Source organism: Plectropomus leopardus, chromosome 17 (genome assembly GCF_026936395.1).
Source record: "Plectropomus leopardus strain MGB_pleo_1.0 chromosome 17, ASM2693639v1, whole genome shotgun sequence".
Taxonomy (NCBI): domain Eukaryota; kingdom Metazoa; phylum Chordata; class Actinopteri; order Perciformes; family Serranidae; genus Plectropomus; species Plectropomus leopardus.
Window position 1 is genome coordinate 3,078,586 of NC_142192.1, and position 27,564 is coordinate 3,106,149.

Below are 27,564 nucleotides of genomic sequence, written 5' to 3' on the forward strand. Positions count from 1 at the left end.
GAGCCATATAACATGTCCAGGAGTTTTAGGCCTCATGAGTCTCCTACAAGGCCCTACAATCATGGTATTTTGGGGGGATATCACTAATACTACAACCTTTACTAGTCAATGGTGTAGTAGGGTCGGGATCCAAAACTTGGTTCCACATTAGAACCTAATACAAACTACCAACTGCCAGGTACCCGTAAAAATAAATAAATAAAATAAAATAAAATAAAATAAAATAGATCAACAGACCATGTGGTATTGTATGGCATAAAATGGTTGTAAATATTATATAAATATTTATTTCTACTTGCTATAATTCTCTATGCTGGCATCAGAGTGACTGTAACAAACTGCAATCGCCCCCCTCCAGACGGTTGTATATTTGAAATCATTTGAAACATGGAAAAACATCTGAATATTTGAGGTTGAGGATCTTTAACACCCATGCTTTAAACAATCTTTTAAGACTTCTGTCTTCCAAAAGAGGTTCTTTGGATGTAAATGATATTTTTAAGGAACCCTTAGGCCATGTTTAAAAGAGAACAGCTCAATAATAACAGAAAAGTCTTTCTTTTGCGTGTTTTAAAATGGTGTTTGTTCATCATAACATTGTGAAAATGATCCTTATGTACCAGATTTGCAAAAACGCTGTAGTATGCATGCCAGGCCAGTAGTTGGTGGTGTATTTTTGTAATGGCAAATATCAAAGACACTATGTGCCTCTGCACAAAGGCATTCTTCTACAGAGTGGTGAGTTTAAACAAACAAGAAGACAACAAGAACCGACAACGTTAATAACTTCAGTAGAGCACAAACACAGCTGGGTAGTCCACCATGTTGTCCTCCTATTCTTGCATGACTTTTTGTCTAAAATGTAATGCGCATGAGTGAAGTGTGACTGTGAGATCACCATTCTCACAGGATCCATGCATTGCCAGTTTTCACAGTAACAGTCGGGGTTGCTTTTTTAAAAAAATCCACAATGGAACCTGGATTCATAAGTTTGCATTTTCAGGCTTCCAAAACGCCATTGCTGTGTGAACAAAAGGCAAAACTCCAACAAAAGTTTAATGTTCCATGCAAGAACTGTTGCCCTGTAAATGGCTCCTTAGTCTTACAAAAACCCTTTCTGCAAAAAAGGTTCTTCAGGAGCGATGATTTGGAGCAGAACCTCTGACTTTCAGGAAGAACCCATTTGGTACCCTCATTTCTACAGACAGTAAAAGCATTTTCTGACATGACTTAACATCATAGGTCAAATCATTCAGGCCGATGTGCCTGGTCATACCAGTAATCCAGTACAGTACTATGAGCACAGCAATATCCAAATATAGATCAGAAAAATCCCTGTGATTGAATCCCACCAGAGATTTCTGTTTAGTATCTTCCCACTTTGTCTGCTTTTTTGCCTAAATACAGGATACTGTTCTATGAGTGGAGTGGGCTGCCCACTCTTCTTAACAAAAAGATCAGATAATACACAGCTGATCCCATGGTGAGTTACTGAAGATGGGTGGGCTGCTCACTCAGCACTGCAGAAAAAGCATCTGTGATAAACTGCATTAAAAACTAAATACCACATGAGAAAATACTGAAGGTACTACAATGACCTCTCACATATTTCCTTGTGTATGGGGATGCGTGCTTTACTGTTGAAAATATTTAGATCAGGCTTCCTGTTTGTTTACTGTATTTAGTCCTCTCCCTTTTCATGACCTTGTATCTGCTCTCACTTATGTTGTGCATGCATGTAGATGTGTGTTTCCTACTGTGTTGTTCATTGATACCTTGTGCCTTAACCTCTTTCTTCATCCCTGCCTGCTTCCCCTGCTGTCAGTCCACCCCTTCCTGTTATGGTGGCTTTGGTTGTGACGGTGCGAACAGGTCACACTCTCAACTGGGACACCAGCTGAACTGTGACCTTCCTGTCTGTCTGTTTATTTCCTGTGTCTTTCAGGTTCAGAGAGCCAGTCTCCAAACAAGAATCTACTGAGAGTGTCAGTTTAGAGTAAACTGCTAAAAACAGACAAATTGATTGCTCATCACTGTGTTTATGAAATCAGAATCATAAACGTTATTTGCAGTGACAGGTTACTCTGAAGTGCTACAAGAAAATTATTACCACTGTGTTTCATCAAAAACATGACTAGAACACTGGATATGAGCCAGTACGTTTATATGCACAGTTTAGTCGAGCTACAGTCGCCTTAATAAGCCATTAAATTGGACTACTGTCCTTGTCCCAGTACACAAACAGCAGGGGAGAATCAATTTATTGACAGAAGTCTGTCCGACCCCTCCACAGCAGATGGAGATATGCCCCCTTTCAGGTAGTTGCTATAGACCTATATTATTTATACAGTCTATGGTATAGACCATATCACAATCGAATTCTTTATGTACAACAACTTTGTGGTAGAAAAAGGCAGCATGACATACATATAATCAAACAGCGCTGAGTAAACTCTGCCTTCTTTGACTGGTTATAGGCTACCTAAAAAAATCAGTATCAGCTTAAGTGTAGCCTAATCTATATTTAAAATATTTCACCGCTTTACCTTGCTGTAAAAGAGCCTTTACGGACAGGGATTTGAAGCCGTTATATCAAGAACACCAGACTCCACTGAGACTCCACCGAACAGCGGGGCTGCTGCTCTAACGCTGCCTCAAACAGCTGTTGTAGAATGTAAAGAGCAGACAATACAAATATAATGGACACTTTACCCATTTTGCAGCACCTCTTCCCCCCTCATAAGTAACGAACAGTCCCTATCCCTAACCACAGAGGGAGGAGTCCAGTTAAAGTCCCACTAAAGTGTTAACATGACAGAGTAGCTCCACTTCCACTCGAATCACCTGGGTATGTTAGTCCAACCTCAAGAAATTCAATTTAGTCTGATATCAGTCAGACAACATGTTTACATGTCTTTTAAAAGTCCAGTTTCAGACTAACACAATAATTTGACTTTTTCTAACATCATGTACTGAGTGATTATTGGGTTGACCGAGTTCCCTCTAAAAGGACACCTGAACACAGAGAGCAGAGACAGAGGAGTTTTGTGTAGGCTTTCTGTTGCTAGGGGAACCATGTGGGGAAGGATGCTGACGTCTGAGCATATGCGGTGTTTTAAAGGTCCTGTATATTTCGCCTTAACCTTCAACTCCTAACCTTGAACTGCCAACTACAGGGCAGTTGGAGTGTGTGACATCCGGTATGTTTGGGCTGCTGTGGGAATGGAAGAATGGCAGTCCAATTTCAGGTGCGTCACCTGCTTCTGTCTGCCACACAGGCAGCCAGACACACTCCGGCCAGAATCCTAATACTCTCTCCAACACCTTTAGATGAGAACTGTGGCCATCATCTCACTTCAGCTTCTTCCATTACTTTTTTTGCTCTGTCTTGTTCAGAGCACACAACTCTCCTCTGTGTTCCAGACAAAAGCGGTGCATGCTCACATGCCTCCGTACACACACAGATAAGCATGCTTGAATACCCACATCCAAAATGTTTGCTCTTTGTGCACTTCAGCATTTATGAGCATAAAAAGCTCTTTTGGGTGTTAACACCCCAGTCTTTACAAGTATGTGCCAACACATACACACACACACACACACACACACACACACAGGTCAGTGTGACTGTGTCCTGATCCTAGGGTCTCAGGTGTGACGGCCACGTTCAGTCTGCCTTCTGGAAGGAGCCGTGGCCTTCAGAAATTGAATAAAATCCAGACTAACCGGGTAATGCAGCTAGATGGTGGCACACGCGGATTGTGCTGTACGTGCACAAGATATTTTGTATGCGTGCAGGAGGAGGGTGCACAACCGAGCATGTTTGGGGTGGAGAGGTTGAAAGTGAATGACCGAGCAGAGCGCCAGCTTCTCTCTGTCTCTGTCTCCCCTCTTCTCTCTATTTTTTTTCAGGCCTTCACTGTTATTAGCTCTGTGTGCTTCACCAGACATGCTGTTCTCTCAGTAATCACAATCAATCCGACCCACTGAGAGCGGGCTGCAAATCCAGCTGTTTTTTTTTCATTGGATTTTTGCTCTCAAACAAGTTCCTTTTTCTCCTTTCCTTCTCTCTTTCTTCTCATGAACTAAAAGTGACAGCAGAACAGAGGGTACAGACAGACAGACTGTAGGCTGTGTAACAAGATGGACGTAGCCACCACAGCATCACCCATTGGTTTATGAACTCACATTTTGATGCCTCGAGTTTGGTGGTTGCCATTATGGATTTTTTTGGAGCCAGAGGTGACCACATTTAGCAGAGAGGGTGGGGCTACGGAGACCTGACCCAACCCCAGTAACATTGCCAGGCTTTTAAGCCAATTTGACATAGTTGCTAAATGTGTATTTACAACTTTTAGGTCCGTCACATGATGCCATGGGGCCCAAAAAACTTTTTTCCATGGACTTTTATTGTGAAAGAGGCATTTGTGAATCAGCGGATACACTTTTTTGAGCATCACAACCCCCACAAAATGACTCATTTACCTACTGAGATTTGCTCCATTGGTCTGATAACATTCTAAAGGTCTAGAAAATCCAAAGCATTTTATCATTTTATTTTACCCCCTTTCATGTCAGTGGAGACCTAGAGTGGAAGTTAGCTACTCGGCTGCCCTAAGTACCTTGTGTGCTTCCTCTATGGGCCAAATGATGAGGAAGATCTTGGTAATTTCATACCACTCAAACTGAGCTTCTTTTATCTGCAACTCAACAGCTTTCATGGGATTGGACGGAGCCCTGCCTCCAACCCCACATCCAGGTATCTTTATACATCCATGGACCTGACTCATACTGAAGCCTCAAAGACAGCCAAAGTCACCACAGCCCCAGTTATACGTGATGTAAGCCTTAAAGAGGTATTTCACAGTTGAACAAATGGTGTTTTAATAAAGCGGTCTGTCTATGTAGTAGAAAGATGCAAATACTTTGAAACTGGAGTTACATGACCATAGAAAAAGGTGTGGTATTTGCTTTTGCTTAAGAAGCAGAAAACTACCAAAATGCTCTGCACCGAACCAATAAACGCTCCCACTCATTGGTGAGGTAATGCAAACTCATGTGTATAACATAATTATGGCCAGCTGCGGACAAACAATAATCTGTATTCCAGTGAAACAGTAAGCTAATATCATAATAATTAATATATTACTATTAATGGTAGTAACGTTTTCACAGAGTCATGATTAACCCTTAACATCCTGGATCAAGCTGTTGCAGATGGAAGGAACCCTCAAGATGGATGGTCTGATGGATGGGCAGACATTGCTGGGAGCCAAAAGGACTCTAATGCATGTTCAAAAAATGCACTGCAGGAACTGAACGATGCCATCAGCGGCAACATTGTCAGACAACCGGATGGAATCTTCATAGTCGCTTCTGATTGTAATCAACTCAACTTTCAGCTCAAAGATGTTGCAGGACCAGGGAACAATGAAATTTCCAATAAATCTACCTTATCTTACCTATATATGTTTCTGACAACATTTAATGTGAGAAATGTGCAACTCAGTCACAAAATCTTGGTTAATATTTGATCAGTGCTGCTTTTTTTTTTTTTTTTTAATCTGTTTTTTTCAGCCTTCATTTTCACTGTGTAAGAAGCAGTATGGTGCCCATTTCCGGTTCACAAACTCTTGCTTTAAAATATGTTTCTGAAAGTATTTTAGGTAAGAAATAGGCAGTGCAGTTACTGTATCTTGATTTATATTTGATCAGCTCTGCTGAGTTTACTGTTTGATAAGAGTTTGGTCTGAGTTTTACAGTGAGAGAGAAAGAGAGGCTGGTAAGTCTCTTGGGTCCACTTCTATGCTTTTTGTGTCAGTGGTGATGGCATGGGTGGCGGGCAATACAAAAATGCAAAAGTAGAGCCTGTAGTTCCTGCAACAGCCCCGGGAGCCAGCAAGACTGGATGACATGTTTTGAATCAACTGTCAGAATTTCTAGGCACTGGTTAGATGAAGTGGAATTTACCACAATTCATTTACACATACTACCCACATTATGATACAAAATTAGTAAAAGTATCCCTTTAATAAAAACAGGTGGGTTATAGAGTTTTAATCAAATTAGAATTAGTTATACATGAATCCGGTAAAGGAGTGGAAGTTAACAGATCACCATTGCAGCAGTGGCATCTCCCTCCTTTTTGCGAGCATTTGAATGCAAGCTGTGCTGAAAAGTACACAATTTTCTACTTTTACCTTTACTTTCTTTGTAACTTTTTTTTTAAACGATTTCTAGATTCATCTGTAGAGACCAAAACTGTTTTTTGTACCAGGCTGTAAACATGTTCATTTCTGCTATGAATCTGGCCTTTTTACTCTAACATGGGGCTCAAGGAGTCCAAGTTTGGCACTTTGGCCTTTGGCACTGGCTTCATTTTGCTGCCCCCGAGGCTGCCACTTGAGGACACAGAGAAGCAGATTAGATAGATAGATAGATAGATAGATAGATAGATAGATAGATAGATAGATAGATAGATAGATAGATAGATAGATAGATACATAGATAAATAGGGGTGTAAGTGGGAGAGTCATGGGAGCAGAACAGAGTGATTAATATTGCAGAATGATTATGCTCTCACAGGTGGCTGATGATAAAAATAACTCCACCTCAAAAAAGGGAGGGAAGGAGTGCAGGGGAACAAAGAGGGGAGAGAGGAAATTTGGACATGGTGAGGTGGATGGAGGATGGGGGGGTGGGGGTGGGGGTCTTAACAGCAGAGGAGGAGGCAGGTGCAGAGGCTGGGGAGAGAAAAATGGGATTTGATGAATAGGCGGGGACAGGGTGCTAGATTGAGAAAATAGGATTCCTGAGACAGAGAGAAAGAGAGAGAGGAGTCTGGCACTGAAAACTAATGTGTCTGTCTGCTGATCTGCTCACCTCCAGCTCTCATCAGGACTCATTAACACTTGTCACATGTGGAGTTAATTTTGCACCCTCAACTGCACACACACACACACAGTCACACACACACACACACACACACACACACACACACACACACACACACACAATCATGCGTGTAAAGGAAACTCCTGGCACATGTATGCAATCAGAAGAACACGTGAACAAATGGGCATGTGATGTGTCAAAAGTCAGACTTTTATTTTTTAGGTTAGATTATTGTTAGTCATGTATTCATGTATTGTTTGCTTCTATAATGCTTTCACCAAGCAGGGGGAATCTATTGAAAACATGTTAATGCTTGTGTTTCGGAGGCTCCTGTATTTTTAGAATTTGACCCTAGAGTCAGAATGTCTTTGCTGATTTACTTTCTGTTTAATCTGTCTGTGAGTCCCCCAACTTTATGGAACTGTACTATGTAGTAAGTAGCTGGAGAATGCCTTAAAGTTAGTACAGCTGTGATGTGTGTGCATTTTCTTTGCAGATACAGTAATTTGGACGGTTTGTCCCAGTACCTTGCAAAAGTATTACCCCCTCTTGGTGTTTTGCCTAATTTGTTGCATTACAACCTGTTATTTAAATGTTTTGGGTTTTTTGTTACAGAACTCCACAAAGCAGTCAAAGTGTAATGAAAAAAGAACTTGTTTTAAAAAATTCTGAAAAATAAAACATTGAAAAGTGCTGCACGCAAATGTATTCGCTCCATTTGCGTGCAATGTTGTGGCTGACTGGTAATATTGCAAACCCTCTCACATGTTATTTAAAGAATATCCCCTTTTGCCATCACACAAAAGCTTTGGAATCCCACAGGCTCGATTGAAAAGGTTGAAGAAATCTTTTGTTCTTCAGTTTGCCAAGCTGTTAATCAAAGTATGGCCTCTAAGTAGCCTCAGTGTGGCTAGGTTAAACATTAAATGGAACAGGAAATGATAAATATGTTGTGCTGCATCCACTTTTTTTGCAGAGTTTGTTGTATGGTTTTGCTAGTTGGTTAAATGTTATTTTATATCTATGTTAAACCGTAAATGTTGTGGAACAAAGCAAATTTCAGATTTTTTTCTGACAAGAAAGCCAAATCAAATCAAATCAAATCAAATCAAATCTAATCAAATCTAATGTTATCAAATCAAATGTATTTGCTCCATTTGCTCTGAATCCTACCAGTAAGATTCAAAAGTTGTATAATCAGTTAAATACAGTACAGCTGTTTGCAATGTAAAAATCTCAGTATATACACATCTGTTCTAAAAGGCCTGAGAGTCCGCAGCACCACTAAGCACGAGGCAACATAGAGTCCAAGGAGCTCTCAAAACAGGTCAAGAAGAAGAACAGCTCAAGTTTGAGTTATAAAAAATATCTGACACTTTGAACATCCCACTGAGCATCATATAATCCATCATTACACAATGGGAAAAAAAGGGCACCACAGCAAACCTGCCAAGAGAGGGCTGCCCACCAAAGGACCAGTGAAGACGGGCATTAATCAGAGAGACTACAGAGAGACCAAAGATAATCCTGAAGGAGCTGGGAAGCTCCAAAGCAGGGCCTGGAGTTGAGTTAAATGTAGGCGGGGTTGTTGTCACTCCAAGTTTTGCTGTGTTTCCACTTCATCTGTGATACAGAGGAACATCTCCACCTCGTTTATCATCCACAGAAAAGGATTGCACGCCGACATTTTTAGAACAAAAGAACAACAGGCAGGAGTGAGCGTCTCTCTTGAAGGGATTTTAAAAATAGCTGGTTTGTGCACTGACTCCTTGTCAGGCAGGAGCAGGGGTTTTGTGCACTCTGAAACCACCTTAAAAGTTGCATCTAGCTGTCAGCAGTCACCACACCCATTCAAATGATTTTTTTTCTCATTCTACAGCTGCTGCTAGAGGCTGACAAAAATTCTTTCATATCTGTCATTTTATAGTTATAAATTTCTTTTGTACGAAAAAAATCTTACCAAGGTATTTACAGTGGCAACATAAGCTTCAAAACCAGCCACGACTCAGCCCTGAGTAGTGACCATTTTTTATTGACCAGTCAACGGACTGCAGTGCTTCTAGCTCCACCTTTTAGTACCGGATCAGTGTGCCAGGTACCCCAACATAGGGGTGATGAAAAATGGGGATAGTAGTGAATGGTTCTATTGGCACCTCCACAACTTTTTACAGTGACTACGCAAAAATAACCATTCTAACGTGTTCAGAAATGAGCTGAACTGGACTGCATGGTGGAAACAAGGCTTATCTGTCTAAAGGATCACTCTGAGTCATACACTTCAAGGAGCAGGGCTTTATGGAAGATATATGCTCTGCAGGTCAAAACTGTTTTGCTAATAATTACTGACCATTTGCTTTACCCCTACCACCATATGATTATCCAGTCATAACTTAGCATAACCAGGTATGGCAGGCCTATCAAGCTTTGGATGACCCCACATGCTGAAATCATGTTTATGGGGCTACACTAAAAGTGATACTCCATACATACATAGTTTCGACCTAGTTTTTCTTTCTCCAAAAGCAAAAGTACAAGAGCTAAAATATAATGTATGCCTGCTCTAATGTAAGATGCAAATATTAGCATGTCCATCTTACTATCAACTACTATCTTACTACTAGTTAACTTAATGCAGCATTACTTCCAATGCTAGGAGCATTTCATGCTACATTGTTTTGTTTTATTTTATGTTCCATAAAAAAAGCCTGTTCAAGACAGCACATTGATTGTGTAGGATTACCCTACTGTGTGGGAGCCGCTCCTGATCTTCTCCTTATTATTATCACAGTCTTAGTGCTAGCAAGCACAGTGTACAGTGCTGTTTATTTATAACCATGTCTTCTACATGGATCATCAAAATCATCAGCTTCATGCAGCCTCAGCCATGTGAATGTTTAAGATCCTTTTACAAAGTCCTCATGTCAAAAAGAGTTTGATGGGAAAAACAGTCAGCTGCAGAGAGTGTTTACCACCAACTCAAAAAGCTAACTTTTACTTAGTTAGCTGGGTAGCTACAACCGATAAAATTAACAAGCAACAGTTGTCATATCAGCCAGCAAAATCAACGGTCACCAGCTAGAAATGAGGAGCCTGCTCTATTCTGCCTTTGTCTGAAATCAAGAGCCCACTGCTTCAGAGATGACTGAACATTTGGAGAGGTTTATCTGCCACCATCATCATCATAAACTGCACAAAGTGCCATGCAAGAACAGAAATTTTGCTTTATGCAGAAACTAAGAGAGGTGGAGCTCAGCAAACAGTCTGTCAAACTGGTTGCACACCCACATACGTGAGCCAGAAACCATGTTATACACCACGGCAGGTACAACTAAAACTACTTATGCCCACAGATGCATCCGCATGTTCTACTACACACACATCCAGATACACGCACACAAAAAAACACAGAGCTTTATCTACCTGGTCCCAGGGGCTGAGAATCCCTCCTGAGAACATGAACAGGTAACCCATGGTGACCAGACAAGCCCATATAAGGAGAGAGAAGAGGCGGAGCATCCGCTTGAAGACTGACTCAATGCAGACAAGGATGAAGATGGACAGGAAGAAGAAGAGGGCAGCGGGAACCGTGATCAAGAACGTCAAGTGGTCCTCTGTATTCTGCAAAGAGAGAGAGAATTATTAGTTTATACAGTGCAGGTTTGGTTAGTTTAGTGGATTTGAACACACTCACAATCTGGAAACACACTGATTTGCACGTCCCTGTATGCATATTTAGAGGCCACTCACACATACAGTATATTTATGGATGCCAACCATAGACTGTATATAAAGATGGACGACACACCCCCACTTACCCCCGATATGCTGAAGTGAGGTTAAAATATACAAAATACGGGCATTGCCATCATGCCAGGGTGATGTCATTGAGAGCCCGCATCCGTGCAGTAGCAATATCTGCAGTAGGGGTGTTCCTGCCAAAACACCCGTCTGACCAATCGCAAGCAGCTCCATTAAATGTGAGGGCATGGTTTGGCTGTCACAGCTGTCAATGATGGCAGAAAAGACCCTTTTTGTATACTTTAATAACTCATTAAAACCGAACTTATAAAAACAAACACTTGAACAAACATCAGGGTGATGAGAACTACCTTCAGTGACTGAAACCATCTCTGGGAAAAAAAATATTTTTCATGTGCTTTTTTAGTTTGGCCTATGTCCATTCATTAACATGGAAGGGCGGGCTCTATGACCTGTACTGCAGTCAGACATCAGGGGCCGATCGAGATTGAAAAGTTACACTTTGGGGAGCTCTCGTGTTGTCCATCTTTATTTACACTCTATGATGTCAACTTTTTAAATATTTTTGACCAGTTACACATGTTGGTCTCTGGGTTATACTTTGTTTCTCTTCAGTTGACTGCACTGTTTGCCATCCAGGCCTTGAAAAGGCTAGTTAATGTTGCCTCTCATTCAGTGATTACAATTACAATTACGTCATGAATACGTTACGCTATCCCGAACCCAACAGCATTGCTGAGGAAACACTGTGCTCAGCCTATGGTCTCCACCAGGTTGCCGCATCACAGTGCAGAGCAGTCAGCTAACATTAGCTTACCAGTGGACGTGAAGGCTGGGCAGTGGGCATGTTTCCACATGTAAACACAGCTAGCTGGCTGGCTGTCAGCAAAGCCAACAGGAGATAAAATACAACCCAAACTGTAAAAATATAAAACATTCAGACTTCACCATCTGTAAACCAATAGTGCTTTGAAATGTAACCGTAAGCTCGCTGAATCAGTGGAGCTCGAGACTAAAAGGAGATACCTCTTGTGTTTCACATAATTTTGTGTTGTTTTTTTTTCTTAAAAATTAAGGGTTAAGTTAGCGGTGAATGGGTGCTTGGCTATCAAAGGCTAAATTATCTAAAACTGACATCTTTAAGATATACAATTTGTAATATGCTAGTGAGGACCAGTGAGTACATTTGTAACCACGTGGATGGTTGTAATCACTCTGAATAATGTTAGAACTCATCACAGTGTACGCTACAGCAGGCCGATCTCATGCACTCTACCTACTAAAAGTAACGCACCCATATCCTTACATGTCCTACTTAATGATGAGCCTGTAACTCGTGCATAAACCATGCATTTTGGGAGGCTGCAATCATGGGACCAATGCGCTGACAGAAGTAACGAGAGAAGCAGTCTCAAGCTCTCCAGTTAGTGGGGAGACTGAGGTGGTAGATGGGCCACAAAACACAGAACTTTCCCCAGGATAAATAACTAAACGTCAAGTAGGTAACATCATTCTTGTTTCCCTAATTTGTAGCCTGTCATATAAACCATTGTATGAGGATACCTTTGCTACAGTGTTAGCCTGGCGGAAACGCACCCAGGCTGCAAGAGCTGTTCTGAAATTTTATTTACATGTGCCAACTAAAGCCTACATTTTCTCTCTTACAGAAAAGAAAAGGACTAGTTGCAGTAATTTACAACCAGCAGCAATCTCAGTGGTTTCTTGATGCTGGCTCCAAAACAGTCAGTCCCCATTGAGCCGCATGATAAAATGCCCAACCTGAAAGCAGAGAAAAAACCTGGTACAAAAAAACGGTTTAGTCTCTATAGCTAATTACAACATTCATGATATCTGTGCAGGGGGTTCATTTTTATATAAAACACTTGTTGAAATTTAATTTTAAGGCTTAAAGTCATACATAATCTGGCTCCAAAATTTCAAGATGGTGGCGACAAAAATGCTGAACTTTAGGCTTCAAAGCAGTAATCCATAAACCAATGTGTGATATCATGGTAGCTACATCTATCACTTTTACACAGTCTATGCTTAACACAGATCAGGTTAACCCAAAACTTTCCTTTAACCTTAAACCTTCAAACAAGGTCAAAATAACACAAAAAGGTGCTAATTTCAGGAGAATTCTCCCTACTTTTGTGTCCTACTGAGGACATTGAATCCTCATAAGGACAAAGGTATAACATAACACACACTCACAAACAGATGAACGGACAGTTCAGTAGTCAGACAGTCTGAGCCCAGAGAATGTGCTACAGCATCACTTCTGGACTCACTCTGTCAAAGTCAGCATTTAGACACTGTCAACACACACTCACACTCTCTATCTCTCTATGACTCCAGCCCTCCCTCACCCCACTCCTAATTCTACAGCCTCCTCCACACCCTCACGCTGTCGTGTTTGCAGTTTAAGAGGATGTTCACAAAAAAAGTGTCAATCTTAAAAGGTTGGTTGTGTTAAAGAAGAGACAAATCTGACTGAGGGTATTCCTCACAAGGCAGCTCAGCTTCTCCTCAGATAGATAGATAGACAGACTTTATTGTCGGCCTCAGTGGAAATTTGTCTTTGGCTTTGCTTGAAAACAGCAAAGCTTCATAAAAACACATAAAACAATACACCATTATGTAAAATGTACAATAAACAAGACACAATAGTGCAAATAGGCAGGTACGAGCAATAAATTACGTAAATAATAAAAGAGAGCACATCTTACAAGATACTGATTCTAGTTCCTTGAAATTTCCAAAAACAACATTTTTTTTGTTTGTTTTTAGAAAAATAACTTCATATCAGAAAAGTAACTACAGTTTCAAAAGTATTTCCTCTATCATTCTCACAGTCACTACACTTATATTTTCACCAAACCTTCATGGTAGGCTGTATAGTTTGTGGGTCAGTGAATTGTTCTCAGCATGGAGAAACGATGAACCAAAGTTTGTGCAGTTATCTGCTCAGATTCAGGTATGTGTCATGTGATAAACTGAAACCTGGACTGAGATCACTTTTCTTTTGCTGCATTCTCTGCCTTTAACAAGTATTTAAAGCTTTGAACCCTGAGCAAATTGGATTGCTGTATTTCATAAAGTTGTGAAAAAAAGGCATTTAACAGCTTATTGCAATATATTAGTAGATTTAGAGAAGTATTTCTTCAAAATATCAGGAAGATTTAGAGAACTATATTAAAAATTATTATAATTCTATATTTTAAGTTTGTTTTTCTAAATTCCTATAATTTTTAAGCGTTTAAGTGTTGCGTTTTGTACTTTTTGCTAATTTCTGAGTAATTTCTTCTTAAATTGCTCATTGCTTTCCATGAAAGAAATATAGAAATAAACTAATTTGCTCAGGTTTCAAAGGGTTAATGGGAGGAGACTGCAGAGCCTTTCCGTTCCCTTTATTTTCTCCATCTCTTTCATACTGTTGACCTATCCTTAACCTCTGCCTGAGGATGTGTCCTAATCATAATTGTACATTCTGAGGCCAAAGTACCTCTTCTGTTTTTTTCCTGAAAAATACTTTGGTATGCAAAAAGCCCCTCACACACAAATATGCACACACAAATGCAGTCAGGGGAAGATGAAAGTACTCTCTAAGTCCTTTTGCCCTCTTCGGGCTGTGTAAATTATGGAACAGCAGCAAAATCCCCATCATTTGCACTAAGCGAGGACTGAGAGCTTCCACACACTGAACATATTTTCACAGACCTGATCCTATCCGACACCCACGCAAAGCATTTAAAGTTATTCCAAAGTCATGATTGCACTGACAGGTCCAGCAGCTGTAAATGTTAAATTAGCGAGCCACTGTGTGATTAGATGTCACCCATTTTACAGTAAAACGAACATCCATGTGGGCACAGGAATGTGCTCCATCGCTAACATGCAATTCACTGGAGCAGCTTTTACGTAACAGAAAGATGTCACAGATTCAGCCCTGAATTTGGGGCTGATTTGACGGTTTATTGGCTTGAGCTGACTGTTGAGAATAACACAGGCTATATTGCCAAAGCAAAAGCAGGAAGAGAGCATTTTGCTGTGTATTAGTGGAGCAGCACGATGTAGCAGAGGTAGCATGAGTCAGGGACTGGCAAAGGGATCCCATGGGAGCTGACTGCTGACGCCATGCCAGCTATACAGTCAGCCTGTAGCGCACACTGAATGGCAATGAGGATGTGAGCAAGAAAGCAAACTCAGAGGGATACCTGAGTGGATGCTGGTGACATAGACCTGAAACACATTTTGCACAAACTGTATGCCCACACACAAACATGCAACCTCTGTTAGCTGCTCTTCCCCTTATTTGTGATTCAGAAAAAAGAAGCATCTGCACTTTGCACATTTCTGATTGTAGGCCATTTAATCCTGTTAAAACCCTTTTGAAACCATTTAAAGCCATTTCCCTCAACATGGCACACAGGGAGGCCTGCCTGCCATAATATACTGCATTGTCATCCAGAACAATTATTTCCTTTTTTTAGCCCAGTCTGGCTTATCCAGCTATTATACTGGGAGGAAAAAGGGGGAACAGGGAGGCATAGCAGCAGCCGGGAGAGACACAGAGAGATGCAGTAATCTAATTATTCAGCAGTGAAATGACACAAACACACCAAACACATTATGAGACAGACAGAAGGGGAGAGGGGGCACAGATGCTGGTGTTGAAATCATGATCGCGTATGCTCTCTGCATGTTCAATATTTATCCTGCATGATGAAGCAGTACTCGTGGCAGATTTCTTCAATCGGCTCTCAGCTTGCTTTTGAAAATCATCAATAATCAACAAACTTTTAGTTGAGTGCTCCATTTGTGGTGCAGCAGGACGTTAACACACTCTGCTAAAACAGGTCAATGGTTGCAGAGCAGCCAGCATTTGACCCAAAAGATTATGAAATAAATTATTCAAACTAGTTTGAAGCACAATAGCTAGCTCATCTGAAGTCCCGATCACTTTTAACAGAGGATCTATTGTCATGGAATGAAAACTCGAATACTATTTCCAATATATATCTTTGAGATCAGCCCTGAAATTGTGTTTCAAAATGTAATATTTCAGAATAAAATACTTGTTAATTGTGTCTTGTGATTATTTCTGTTCTGAAGATGGGAAGAGGTTTTGTTACTTCACTGTATGAACTTCGATCCAGTCATCACTGACCCCCCCAGAAGGACTTCAGAGCTGAGTGAAGAAATGGTCATTTCATAAACCATGCCAGAGGGCACAGCACTGAGATCATCAAACCAGTGTGAAATACACCCATACAAGCAAAGATCCCCACCGGCCAAATCATAAATAACATACATGGAAATGCCATGAAAAATGGTAGAGTGTGTATCAAGGAGTTATTCAGGAACATCTTAGTTTGAAGGCTTAAAGGTCCAACAGCATTAAATGATACAAAGCAAATCCCTGCATTTGAAACCACAATCATGTGGCATTGTGAAATCACAGTATTACAGTAGTATCACAGTATTATTTAGCCTGCATAAACAGTTGCATAATGTCTTCTAGTGGGGTTTTCTACCAACTTGTACAATTTGTTGTTTAAGATGATCTTTTTGGTTTTTCTGCTTTATTTGACAGATAAAGTCCCAGACACATCAAACTGACATCAAAGAAATGGTGGTGACAAAGGCTAACTGTTGCATGGCCTCCTGTCGCCTGTGTCTTGTATGAAGGCATATCACTATCAATAATCACGAGCAGAGCAAATGAGATCCGCACACTCAAAACCAAGCAATGTCCCTGTCATGTTGCCATAGACAGCAGACACTATTGTACATGTGCTATCAGGCAGTTCCCTCCGTCCTTGCCCAGACACAAAAAAAGACAGTAAGCTGACCAAATATTTAGGGATACTACTGCAGCCTGTTCCCCCACTTACTGTCAGAGCAGGAGACAGCAGTCGTTCAGATTCTGCACGTGCTTAAAACATGGTTTTATCTTCTCAGGCTACCATATTGCTCTCAGCAGCAGAGATATTCTGCGCGCAAGTGTGGTTCTGTGCACTTGGATTTGATTTACATGTGATTATTGATAGAAACAGCACATGGGCATGAGATGTAGAGTGTAGAGAGCAGAGGTGTCAAACTCAATTTAGTTCATGTGCCACATACAGCTTGATTTGACCTCAAGTGGGCAGTGTCAATAAAAGTATTGCATAATACCCTATAAATAACAACACCTCCAAGTTTGTCTCTGTCTTGCACTGTAAAGAAGTACAAGAACACCCTGAAAACATTCACCAAACAGATGATAAACAGCCTGAGGTGTCATAAGAAAAATAAGTGTGATTTGAAAAATATGTCTCAGTTTTTTTACATTCAGTCAGTTGACTACTCACTTTCATTACATACTATGCATTTTCCATACATACCTCCTGTGTAGTAATGCTGGCATCATCCACCAAACTAAAGTGGAAGCTTTTCATGTGGCAGGTGAAGTTATCCCCTGCCTTAGTTTTGGCAGTGCCTTAGCAATAGGGTTACACACACACACACACACACACATATATATAGAGAGAGAGAGATATGTGGAACCCTATTGCTATATATATATATTTAAGATATTCATCTGATACAGATTCTTTTGTACTGAGGCTGCTGATTGAAAATATTTTGCACAATGTTTGCTTTTATATCTTTAAATATGACCACAAGAGAACTGTATTGTGGTCAGCATTTTACAACAAGTAAGCTACTCACTGTTTTAAGGAGCAATGTGTAAGATTTTGGGAGATTCAGTGGCATATTGTGGAAAGAATAGCAGATGACAACCAACTGCACATCTCCTGGTTAGAATTCCTTCAGTTTTCATTTTTCAATTTTCCTTCAGTGCGGAGGTCTCTTCCTCTCCAACACAAACAGATGGTAAATGGACTGTACTATAGCGCTTTTCTAACCTTTTTGACCACTCAAAGCGCTTTCATACTACATATCACATTCACCCTTTCACACACTGGTGGTGGAGGCTACCGTACATGGTGCCACCTACTACTTAGTAACCATTCATATGCACTCACACCCCAATGGCACAGCATCGGGAGCAATTTGGGGTTCAGTATCGTGCCCAAGGATACTTCAACATGTTGACTGGAGGAGCCGGGGATCAAACCGCTGACTGATAAGAGGACAATCTGCTCTACCCAAGATCAGGTGCCGTATTCACAAAGTTTCCCCGTACAAAGAGTTAAAAATACGTTTTCAAAGAATTTCCCCTCAAAGTTAGGACTTGGTCCTGACAAAGATAAAGGTCACTGACAAAGCATCTTAGCCCTAAGAAAGCTCCTAAGGTGAAAATCTGTCAAGTGTAGGGAGGAAGACTTTTAAGGAGCGTCTCCCGAACAGAGGAGAAAATGGCAGAAAGAGGTAGGAGAAACGCTCTCTAAACGCTGGATGACAGTGAGTTAACGAAATGCCTTAGATGGTGCAGGTATAATTCTTGTAATCGATCTCATTCAATTCACTCACATGTCCTTTCCATCGTAGTAACAATATAACACCAGAAATGAAAGTGATCACAACAGAAAGATATTTGAAACTGAAAAAAATGTTTAAGTGCAGCAGCGTGATATCACAAACAGCACAAACCAGTATCTTCTTGTGATACAGTTCATGTCATTTCCACTGGGTGTCCACACCATGCAGGCTCACAAAAAGGTGTGTCTGTGATAACCAATCGAATGTTTGAAAAGCTTGTGTCATACCTAGCAACGGGGTAAGCCACACCTCCTCACTAAGATAAAAGTTTCTGTTCCCTCCTTGCTCAGAGTTGTTCTGAGAATTTCCCACAATCACTCCCAAGCTACGACTCCTTGCTAGAATTTTTAGGCTAACTTTGGAGCTCTCTGAGAGGATTCTCAGAATGTCAGTGAGTAACGGCTCCAGACATTTGGGAGGTTTTGACCATTAACTGAATTATATGTAGGGGTCTCTTCCTCTCCAAAACAAACTGATCGGGTGACTTAACGCTGTTAAAACACAGAATAAACCAGTTTCATTTTTTAAAAAAAAAACGTTTTCAATATTTTCATCCTGCAGAGGAAGCTAACTACACTCGCCAATGTGAAACACAAATGTCCCAATCTAGAGCCAGTGTTTGGTTTGTCCATTCTTGGCTACTTTACAAACATGGCAGTGCAACATGGTGATTTCTGTACACTAGGACCTGCTTCCTGTGTACATATAAACAGCTCATTCTAAGGTAACGAAAACACATCAAGGGATTGCCTTGATGGTTATAGTCAATAGTGTTGGTTGGCTTGTCAATGGCACATAACTGAGGTAACCATCAGGTACGCAAAAAAATCTATTAACCAACAAAAAGTCCAGTTTTTTTCCATATTAAACTCGACAATTTATGTAAGAAGTCTTGGATCTGCGTGTAGAGCATCAATGCTTTGTGGTGTTGCAATTCTGACCACACCTCAGTGGCATCACAGCATCTGTTTCACCTCCTTCACCCTCCTGCCCCTCAATAATAGACTGGTAATCCATCATTACAACAACATCCTGTTCTCACAACCCTGCATTTAACAACATGGAACACATTCTTCAAATGCAACAACGAAATACATAACAACTGTATGGGGGGTGATTTTTTTTTTTTTTTAAACTCCCCTATTTACATTTTATTAGTGCTCAAAGTCATGCATATAAGGGCTGGCTTTTTGAGTGACAGGCTGTCTGCAATGGGTTGCTACGGTCGAAAGCCACATTTACACAGGCTGTTCAACAGACTAATATTACGCCACTATGCCGCCTCGCCATTCTGTATATATTGTCCATTCGCGGAAAGGGTTACAGAGTGGTCAAACCGGGAATGGAGGTAGTAACCACTCCAAAACGAGGTCTGTATAAAACGTAAAGCCCAAAAGACGTGACAATGGGCAGCACGGATCTGACGTTTTGACAACGTGAAAAGGAATAGCAGCCATATATCTCCGCAAACTGGGAAAACAATGAGGTTCAGGAGCTCCTGAACCTTATTGCAGAGGGCGAGATCAGCCATCATATAACAGAAGATAAATGACTGTGGCTGACATGTTATGCTTTTGTTATTATTTAGAAAGCGCTGCCAATGCATTTATCATAAATAACACTAGAGGCGGACGCTCATGTGTCATGCTTCCTTTTGATCACAGGATGCAGCGATGCAGTGGAGATACCCAGGAGCAGACTGATGCCGTCATTGGTTGGTTTCCGTGTAAAAGTGCAGGGGTGATATAAAGGGGGGACTTTGTTGCACCCCTATAGCGCAACCTTTGTATAAAAGCAGCGAGTCAGATCCACCCCTTACTCCTCCACAGCTCCACCCTCTTGTCCAAATACAGTCACTTCTGGCTACAAAAAACAAGATTGTGACGGCCTTAATGCCGAACTCGAGGCTTTAAAACTGCAGTCCACAAACCGATGGGTGACATCACAATAGCTACATTCATTATTCATAAAATCTATGGATCCAGATCATCATAGGCTGAAAAAACATGACAGAATGATAGTCAATACGAGAACATGCTTTTCTGTCCAAGTCATAGATTTCCATTGTTCCATTAACAAAAACAACAGATCTCTATTAAACTGAGATGTTGTTCAGAGTGTCATTAGGTTAACATATGACCATGCAGACTCGCGCACACACAAACACACACACACACACACACACACACACACACAAATACTTACACAAATGCCAATCAACACAACTTAAGGGCAACAAGAAAGAACAAGAATTATTTTCTTTTTTAAAAAATGCTGATAAGCTGAAGAAGGAAATGAGAGACTTCCTTAGAAAACACACCCAAACAACACACACACACACACACACCCAATCACAAACATGAAAATGCATGCAAGTGTACACACATGCATACCAACACACACACACAAACACACACACACACACACACACACACACACACACACACACACACACAGTGTAGCGTATGGGTGGAGGAGTCTTTGTATTAAAACTCCACATTCACTCACTCCAGCCCTGATCTGTGGAGGAAGATAAAAGTGTGCAGTAATTTTGGGAGCATTAGTGCTGCTTTGCTTGAGTTTCTGCCGGCTCACTGATAAAGCCAGAACACTTAGAACAACATCCTCCCCTCTCTCTGCTGCCCGGCTCCCAGCTCTAAAGCTACCCTCTATTTATTCCTGCCATTCTTCTTCGTCCAGCAGTAATAAATACACACGCCTCATTGAACAGCCACTCCATAACTACAGACAGCTCTGTCTGTTAGTTAATAGGAACAAATAAGAAAGAAAGAATGATTTCCATTGACACTGTGAATGATGATGGGAATTATTAGGGGAGACTGTAATTGTAACCCTAAAGACACACAAGTGTGCAGACCCAGAAGAAGAGAACGGAAAATTAAATCGACTGTCCTGGGAAATAAGATCTATTGATTTGTCTTAAATAGAAGTAAAAGAATTGATTTAGCTGGAGGTTCTCCGGGGAACGACCCCGTTATGGAGTAAAATTGAACAAAACAAGACTTTAGTGACAGCCCCAAGCAAGCACTTAATCACTGTGCGAGGTGATGGGTCACCCCCCACCCCAAGTCATCAAATGTCTGTAAAAGTTGAAAGAAAGCTTGTCTCCATCAATACTGTGTAAAATTGACACCGCATGGTCACTCATCCTGTTTCATGTTGGTGTATGCTGAATTGATCACTCACAGGTCTACAAAACACATTCTGTTTAAACCAAACACAGCATCACTGATGCATATGTCGAATATAAACCAGTGTGCTACTTCTGTTAAACACATCTGGTCGGGTGTTTGTCACTCTAACAGCCTGGAGGATGATCTGGATTTCATTCTTGTCTTATCTTGGAGGCTCCCAGCCATAGACACTATAAACAGCCCGTTGTCATTCCGAAGTTGTCAAATACCACTGTTTTGACAGTGCTTTTGGCATAAGATCCTAACTCAAAAGACATTATGCTGCTCGACTGCGTCAGCTAAGAATGTGGCCAGACAGAACCAGGCACAGCATTTTCATATGTTGCCAGACAGCCTGATGGTACCTGTTGCGTCCACATGATATACTACAGTACAGTGTCAGGTTGAAACTCTGTTGGTAACAACATCATATAAGGTGCATGAAAGCCCCTGTAGGGCAGGTGGAAGGGGCAGTGGATGGGTCCAAAAAAAATCAAACTACCATGTGGGAGTGTTTGCTTCCAGTCTAAATGTGATGGTTTTTTTCTGCACCTTACCACGTGCCTCCTTCCCGTAATCCTAACCATCCGTGCCACCATGCGCATTTGTTGACGTCCCAGTGTTGGTTGCCATGTGCTGTTGTTGCCTAGACATGTGCAGTGTAGTCCCACCACATGCTTGTTTTGACCTCACGGTAGCAGCATGCTGAAACATCAGCAGGTAATGCAGAAGTATACCTAGTGCAAAATATGTAGACGCAGAAGTCCACTGCAAAGCGACAATATGTGACAACTTGTGAAAAGAACGGGCTGGCATTTCAACTGTTGCCATCTTCGGTTTTTGGAGCCATAAGTGACCATATTTGGAAGCTGTGGAGGAGTGCGGGATGGATCTTACAGACTCCAGCAGTCGGTAGTAACGCCTTGCAGACAGCCTCTAACTCAGGCAGCCCCACCCTTAAATACATGTAACTTTGGCCTTAATAAAATATGAACAGGTGAGTTACATATAAATCCACCCCATGTGCAGCTGTCATGATTGCTTAAATTAGCTACAGAGACCCAAACTGTTTTTTGAACGAGGCCGTAAACATATTTATTTCTGCTGTAAAGTTGAGCATTTTAACATGGGGGGGTCTTTAGGAATTGATTTTGTTTTGGAGCCAGCCTCAAGTGGTCATCAGAGGAACTGCATTTTTCAGCCTCGGAGCCCGCCTGGTCCCAACCCAGCCCCCCAACCCAGCTGGTCCCTCCCTAAGTCTGATTGAAGAGTTTGCTCTTGGCTTCCACGAACTTGAAGATAGAAGCATGAATCTACAATGATCCTGAACATATAGCAGCAAAACAATCATTCTGAAACAACAACAACAACAACAACAATCACAGCAATGAGTGGGATTCCTTTTGTATGGCTATTTCATGAAAACACAAAAGCAGGGCTTGAGAAACAAAAGCTTGTGTTCGTGGTTGAGTGTTTGTGTCCAAAACAACACTTTTCACTCTACAAAAGCACCAACACCTACACAGCTGCGAACTAAACTCTCATCCCGCTCTTGATCCACTCTGCAAACCCGGCGGTGCGATTTAAAGTGCTGCTTCATGGCCTCTTATGTTGTCACACATAATCACACACATGCACATCGGTCATTCAGTCTCGTGTGACCTAAAACTCTTCTTTTATTCCAGCCCTCTTCAGTGATCCTGACAAGAGTGTTTCTATTTGCTGCGTGATGAAAGCAATTAAAGCTTGTAGCTGTGTAGAATCTGTTAGGGTGCTGTTAATTAAATGTGCAGCATTCCACAGCATTAAAACACACAGACACACAATATTCTAACAAACCTTTTTAAATGCATCTCAGTCTTTTGATCGGTATGGTTCATGATAAAAACAAATGTAACTCTGGTCTTGGTTGAATGCTGCAATTCTGGTTCTGTCTTACCAAAGAGAAGCACAAGTGAAATGAAAAAAAGGTTTGGGTGTGACACCAAAATAAAATACAGTCATATGCTTGAATTGTGAAAGTGGTGATTCAAAACACTTATTTTCACATTACATTTCCCAGGTATTCCCTGTCACTTAGTGTGTGAAGTGATTTTCTGTAGGTGGCGCTCCTTTCTTTGTGCTGGTTATTGCAGCTCATGGTAATTCAGTATTTTGGGCAATATGCCAAATATGAAAGTTCCATGAGAAGATCAATATCACTCTCATGTCTGTTTAATGAATATATATCTACAGACAGCAGCCAGTTAACTTAGCTTAGCATAAAGACTAGAAACAGACGCAAACAGCTGGCCAAAAAAACAGTCTGACACATAAAAGGGCAGTTAGTCATTTTTACACTTGGGTTTTTGGACTGAAGTGAAGAAACCAAATGTAACGTGTTAATTAGTGAGCTTTACAGGTGCTCCTCAGCTGATTTTCCTTCCTTAAAACAGAGCCAGGAGAGCTGTTTCCCCTTGTTCCCAGTCTGTGTGTGAAGCTTACCATCTGTCGGCTGCAGCTTCCATTTTCTTATCTAACTCTCTGGAGGAAAGCGAATAAGTAAATTTCACAAAATGTTAAACTTTCCCTTTAGGTACCAAGTTCCCTTACATCTTTAAAAAGACTAAAGTGATTTCCGATCACAAGAGAGCAAAACATGTAAACGTAACATTTGAATGAGTCGCAGATTAAAGGAATACTACTAATACCAATTTTCAACCAGCTTTGTATCAAATAGTATGTGTCAGTAAACTATAGTAAACTTCCCTCCATCTAACCAGGGTCTTGATAGTATCTTGTAAATGCAAAATACGTAATTCGGCAGAGTTTCGCTGGCTCTAGGGGCTGTTGCTCAAACTACAGGCTGTACTTCCACATTTTAGTATTGCCCACCACCCATGTCCTCACCACAGACACAAAAAGGTATAAAAGGGCATCAAGACACAGACCCACTCCTATCTCTCTCTCAGACCAAAATCTGATCAAACGGTAAAACTTGGCAGTGCTGATCGACATAAATCAAGATAAAGTTACTGCACTGCCTATTTCTAACCTAATTTTTTTCAGAAACATATTTTTGATGCCCTATTTAGCTGTAATAGCGAGAGTTTGTGAACAGGAAGTGGGCACCATACTGCTTCCTGCACAGTGAAAACGGAGGCCAAAGTTTTAACAGTAAAACTAAGCTAAAATTCTGTTAATGAGTTGCATTTTTCTTCTCAAATGTTTTCAGAAACATATTTTAGCTTACTGATTAACTGTAATACAAAAAAACCTTTCATTGTTTAACACATACAAGTTTGCACTATGTCGCCAAGCAGGAGCATTTACTGGTCTGGCGCAGCGCAATGCATTCTGGTAGTAGTAAGTTTTCTACCTCTTCAGCAGAAGTGTCCTGTTTCTCTGTTTTCTTTGGTCATTGTAGCACCAATTTCAAAAGTATTTGCATTTTTCTACTGCAGAGACAGACTCGTTTTATTACAAGGACATCTTTCCAGTAATAAAATACTTCTTTTATTTGTTAATGTGAAAATATTGTGAAACTGTAATACCATTTCCTGTTTATTGGCACAAATGTGCTGCATTTATAGTAAACATCAAAGTAGACTTAACTCTGCTTTCTGGATGAATACACTTACTCTATCCTCTAAACACACACACTGTTAACACACACAATCACACATACACACCCTCACTCACCAGTCCTGAAGCGAAGAAAACCGCCAGCAGTGCGAGGCAGGTTCCCATGACGATCAGCAGCAGGAACACGATCAGCGGATGCTGCTGGCTCATTCTGTAGTACGACTCGTACAGCCAGTCCTGGGGCTTCTCGCCCTCCACGCACACCTCACCCTGGAACCCGGGGCACCCATCTCCCAGGCTCTCAGGGCCCTCGCCGCCCTCGCCGCCATCGTTCTTCTCCAGCAGGTAACGTCCGCGGGTCCACAGAGCCTCCTGCCACATGGGTAGCTGCCTCTGGAAGGATGGTGCTGCTTTCTTGCTGACCAAAACACGTGTACACAAAAGTAACCAGGGATGCTTTCGCTCCCCGTCCTCCTCACCTTCAGAATTCCACCTCCTCCTCCTCCTCTTTGTTTAAAAAAGTTTGGTCAGCTGTGAGTGATGGATGGACAGCTGAGCGATGGCGGGACAACTTTTCAGCTCCTCTGCTTCCCCTTGCATCCTCTGCCACTCTGTTTGCTGGAGGTGACAAACTGAGTCAGGACAGTGTGAAAAGCGATCTTCCTCCTTCTCCTCCACCTCCTCTTCCTCTCAGAGACAGTGGTCGGACACCAAAGGCGAGAGATGAGTTCCCTCACTCTTGCCTCTCCTTGTTTGCTCTGTATTTTTGGTCAGTGAGACAGAGAGCGCGTCGCTCATCGCTCGGCACTGGAGCTCAGACGAGGCAACATGTTACTCTGCTGAGGTGCCGATGAGGAATGAGAGGGAGCGAGCTGAGGGAGAGAGAGGATGTGTTTAACTGGGAGGGAGGAGAAGAGAGCGAGAGGGGAGAGGGTGTGTACCAGTGTGTGTGGTGGGGAGAGCTAGTGGGTAAAAGTGTGTGTGTGTGTGTGTGTGTGTGTGTGTGTGTGTGTGTGTGTGTGTGTGCGCGCGCGTGTGTGTGCGTGTGCTGTACCTATCAGAGCGGCTGCAACTGTGAGAATGGTGTGAGATTAGCTAATGTGGACAGAACTGGTATATGACTCAAAACTGTGGTGCATGTGTGTGTGTGTGTGTGTGTGTGTGTTTGCAAGGTACAGAAAAAGAAGAGACTTGGAAATTTACATAAGAGAGAAACAGAAGTTGGCAGAAAAGAAGAGAGGAAGACCAGGAGCTGTATGTGTGTTTTTCTGCATGTGTGTGTGTCAGTGTGCATGCGTGATAAGCAGAGCAAAAGTGAGTGAGGGTTTATAACAGCTGTGCTAAACCAAGAAGAGCAGCACAGTGTGGAGGGGAAGGAGAATAAAATGCCATCCAGCAGCCAGCGACAAGATAAAAAGACGGGCAAGAAAAACACACACGGAAGGGGGAAGGACGGGGAGGAAGAGGAGGAAGAAACAAAGTCAGGAAGGAAAAACCTCAGGAGACAGAGAGAGTGTGGGAGGAAGAGAGATCAGCGCTTCAAACGAGGGGGAAGGAGCGGGAAGAGAGAGCTGGTAATGAGTGAAAGTTTGAGCGCGACAGTGGTTGCGTGTGTCAGTGGTGGGAGTAAAATATGATCTGACGAACCAAACTCCCAATATTCCTCTCCTCCTCCCAGCTTTCATTCCTCTCCCTCTGTCTCCTCCGCTCCTGGTCTGCCATAGTGGGGTCCCTCTCTCTCTCTCTCTTGCAGTTATCCACGTGATGCTCCGTGAAGTGTGAAAATGACCGTGCCACTTCAGTGTGTCATATCCACAATTTACTTTTAGCATGCTAACCAGACAGAGAGAGTCTGTATACTAAGGCCACGCGTACAGCTTGTCTAATAATGATAATTACTGTACAGAAAACCCAAGGCCATTTTTAGAAATATTTTTATAGGCTTTACATTTTTATACACCAGCTGCATGCTGTCTGCATCCAAACACAACAAGCTTCTGTCCCCCAGCAACAAAACGCACAAGCAAAGCAATAAACATGTCATCCATGGAGAGTAATGCACCAACACTGTGGGATAATAAGGCGAGGAATCACCAGTTACTATAGTTTATTCTAAGGGGAGCATAAACTCAGTACCACATTTTATGACACTAAATCACTTTGTTAAGAAATTTCACACAAAACCAAAAATGTCAACTTCATGGTAAAGCTACGAGAAAAGTCACGAATAATTGAAAAAGAAAAAGGTCAAAATTCTCGGATTCCAGCTACTTAAAGATCCAGTGTGTAGGATTTAGGTTTCCCACACATTTTCAAATACAAAGTTTAGGAACTTTTCCATGACTTCTAAAGGATCCAAAATATTTTTTCTTTTTCTTGCCCCACTTCCCCACCATCTTTCAAACTTATTAATTCAGCTAGCTGGCATACATGAAGAGAGAGACATGGCACGGGGAGAAAATCAGGAAACATACGTGATGGTAAACAAAACTTTGTCGTCCATTGACACATATCAAAGCTATGTTATGTTGTCAGCTACAGAAAATGAATTTGCTGTTATGTTACATTAAGTGGAAGGTTATCCATTTAAGATTACTGTAACAATTTCATTACACATACACACATTAAAAATGAATAGCACACAAAATGGGCCAAACAGTCC

General features: G+C 41.5%; 1 protein-coding gene across 2 annotated transcripts in view; it reads right to left on the reverse strand.

Moving 5' to 3' along the window:
- adcy2b (adenylate cyclase 2b (brain)) overlaps nucleotides 1-25,878 on the reverse strand; it is an 87,098-nt gene extending 61,220 nt beyond the window's left edge. The window contains exons 1-2 of one of the 2 annotated variants that reach the window (XM_088090410.1): nucleotides 25,020-25,878; nucleotides 10,315-10,512 (exon numbers count right to left, since the gene is read on the reverse strand). In XM_088090410.1, coding sequence (XP_087946536.1) covers nucleotides 10,315-10,512; nucleotides 25,020-25,283 — 462 coding nt within the window. In that variant the 5' untranslated portion in view covers nucleotides 25,284-25,878. The remainder of the gene's footprint in view (nucleotides 1-10,314; nucleotides 10,513-25,019) is intronic. The other variant, XM_042506433.2, reaches the window with a different exon arrangement.
- Nucleotides 25,879-27,564: the final 1,686 nt, after the last annotated feature.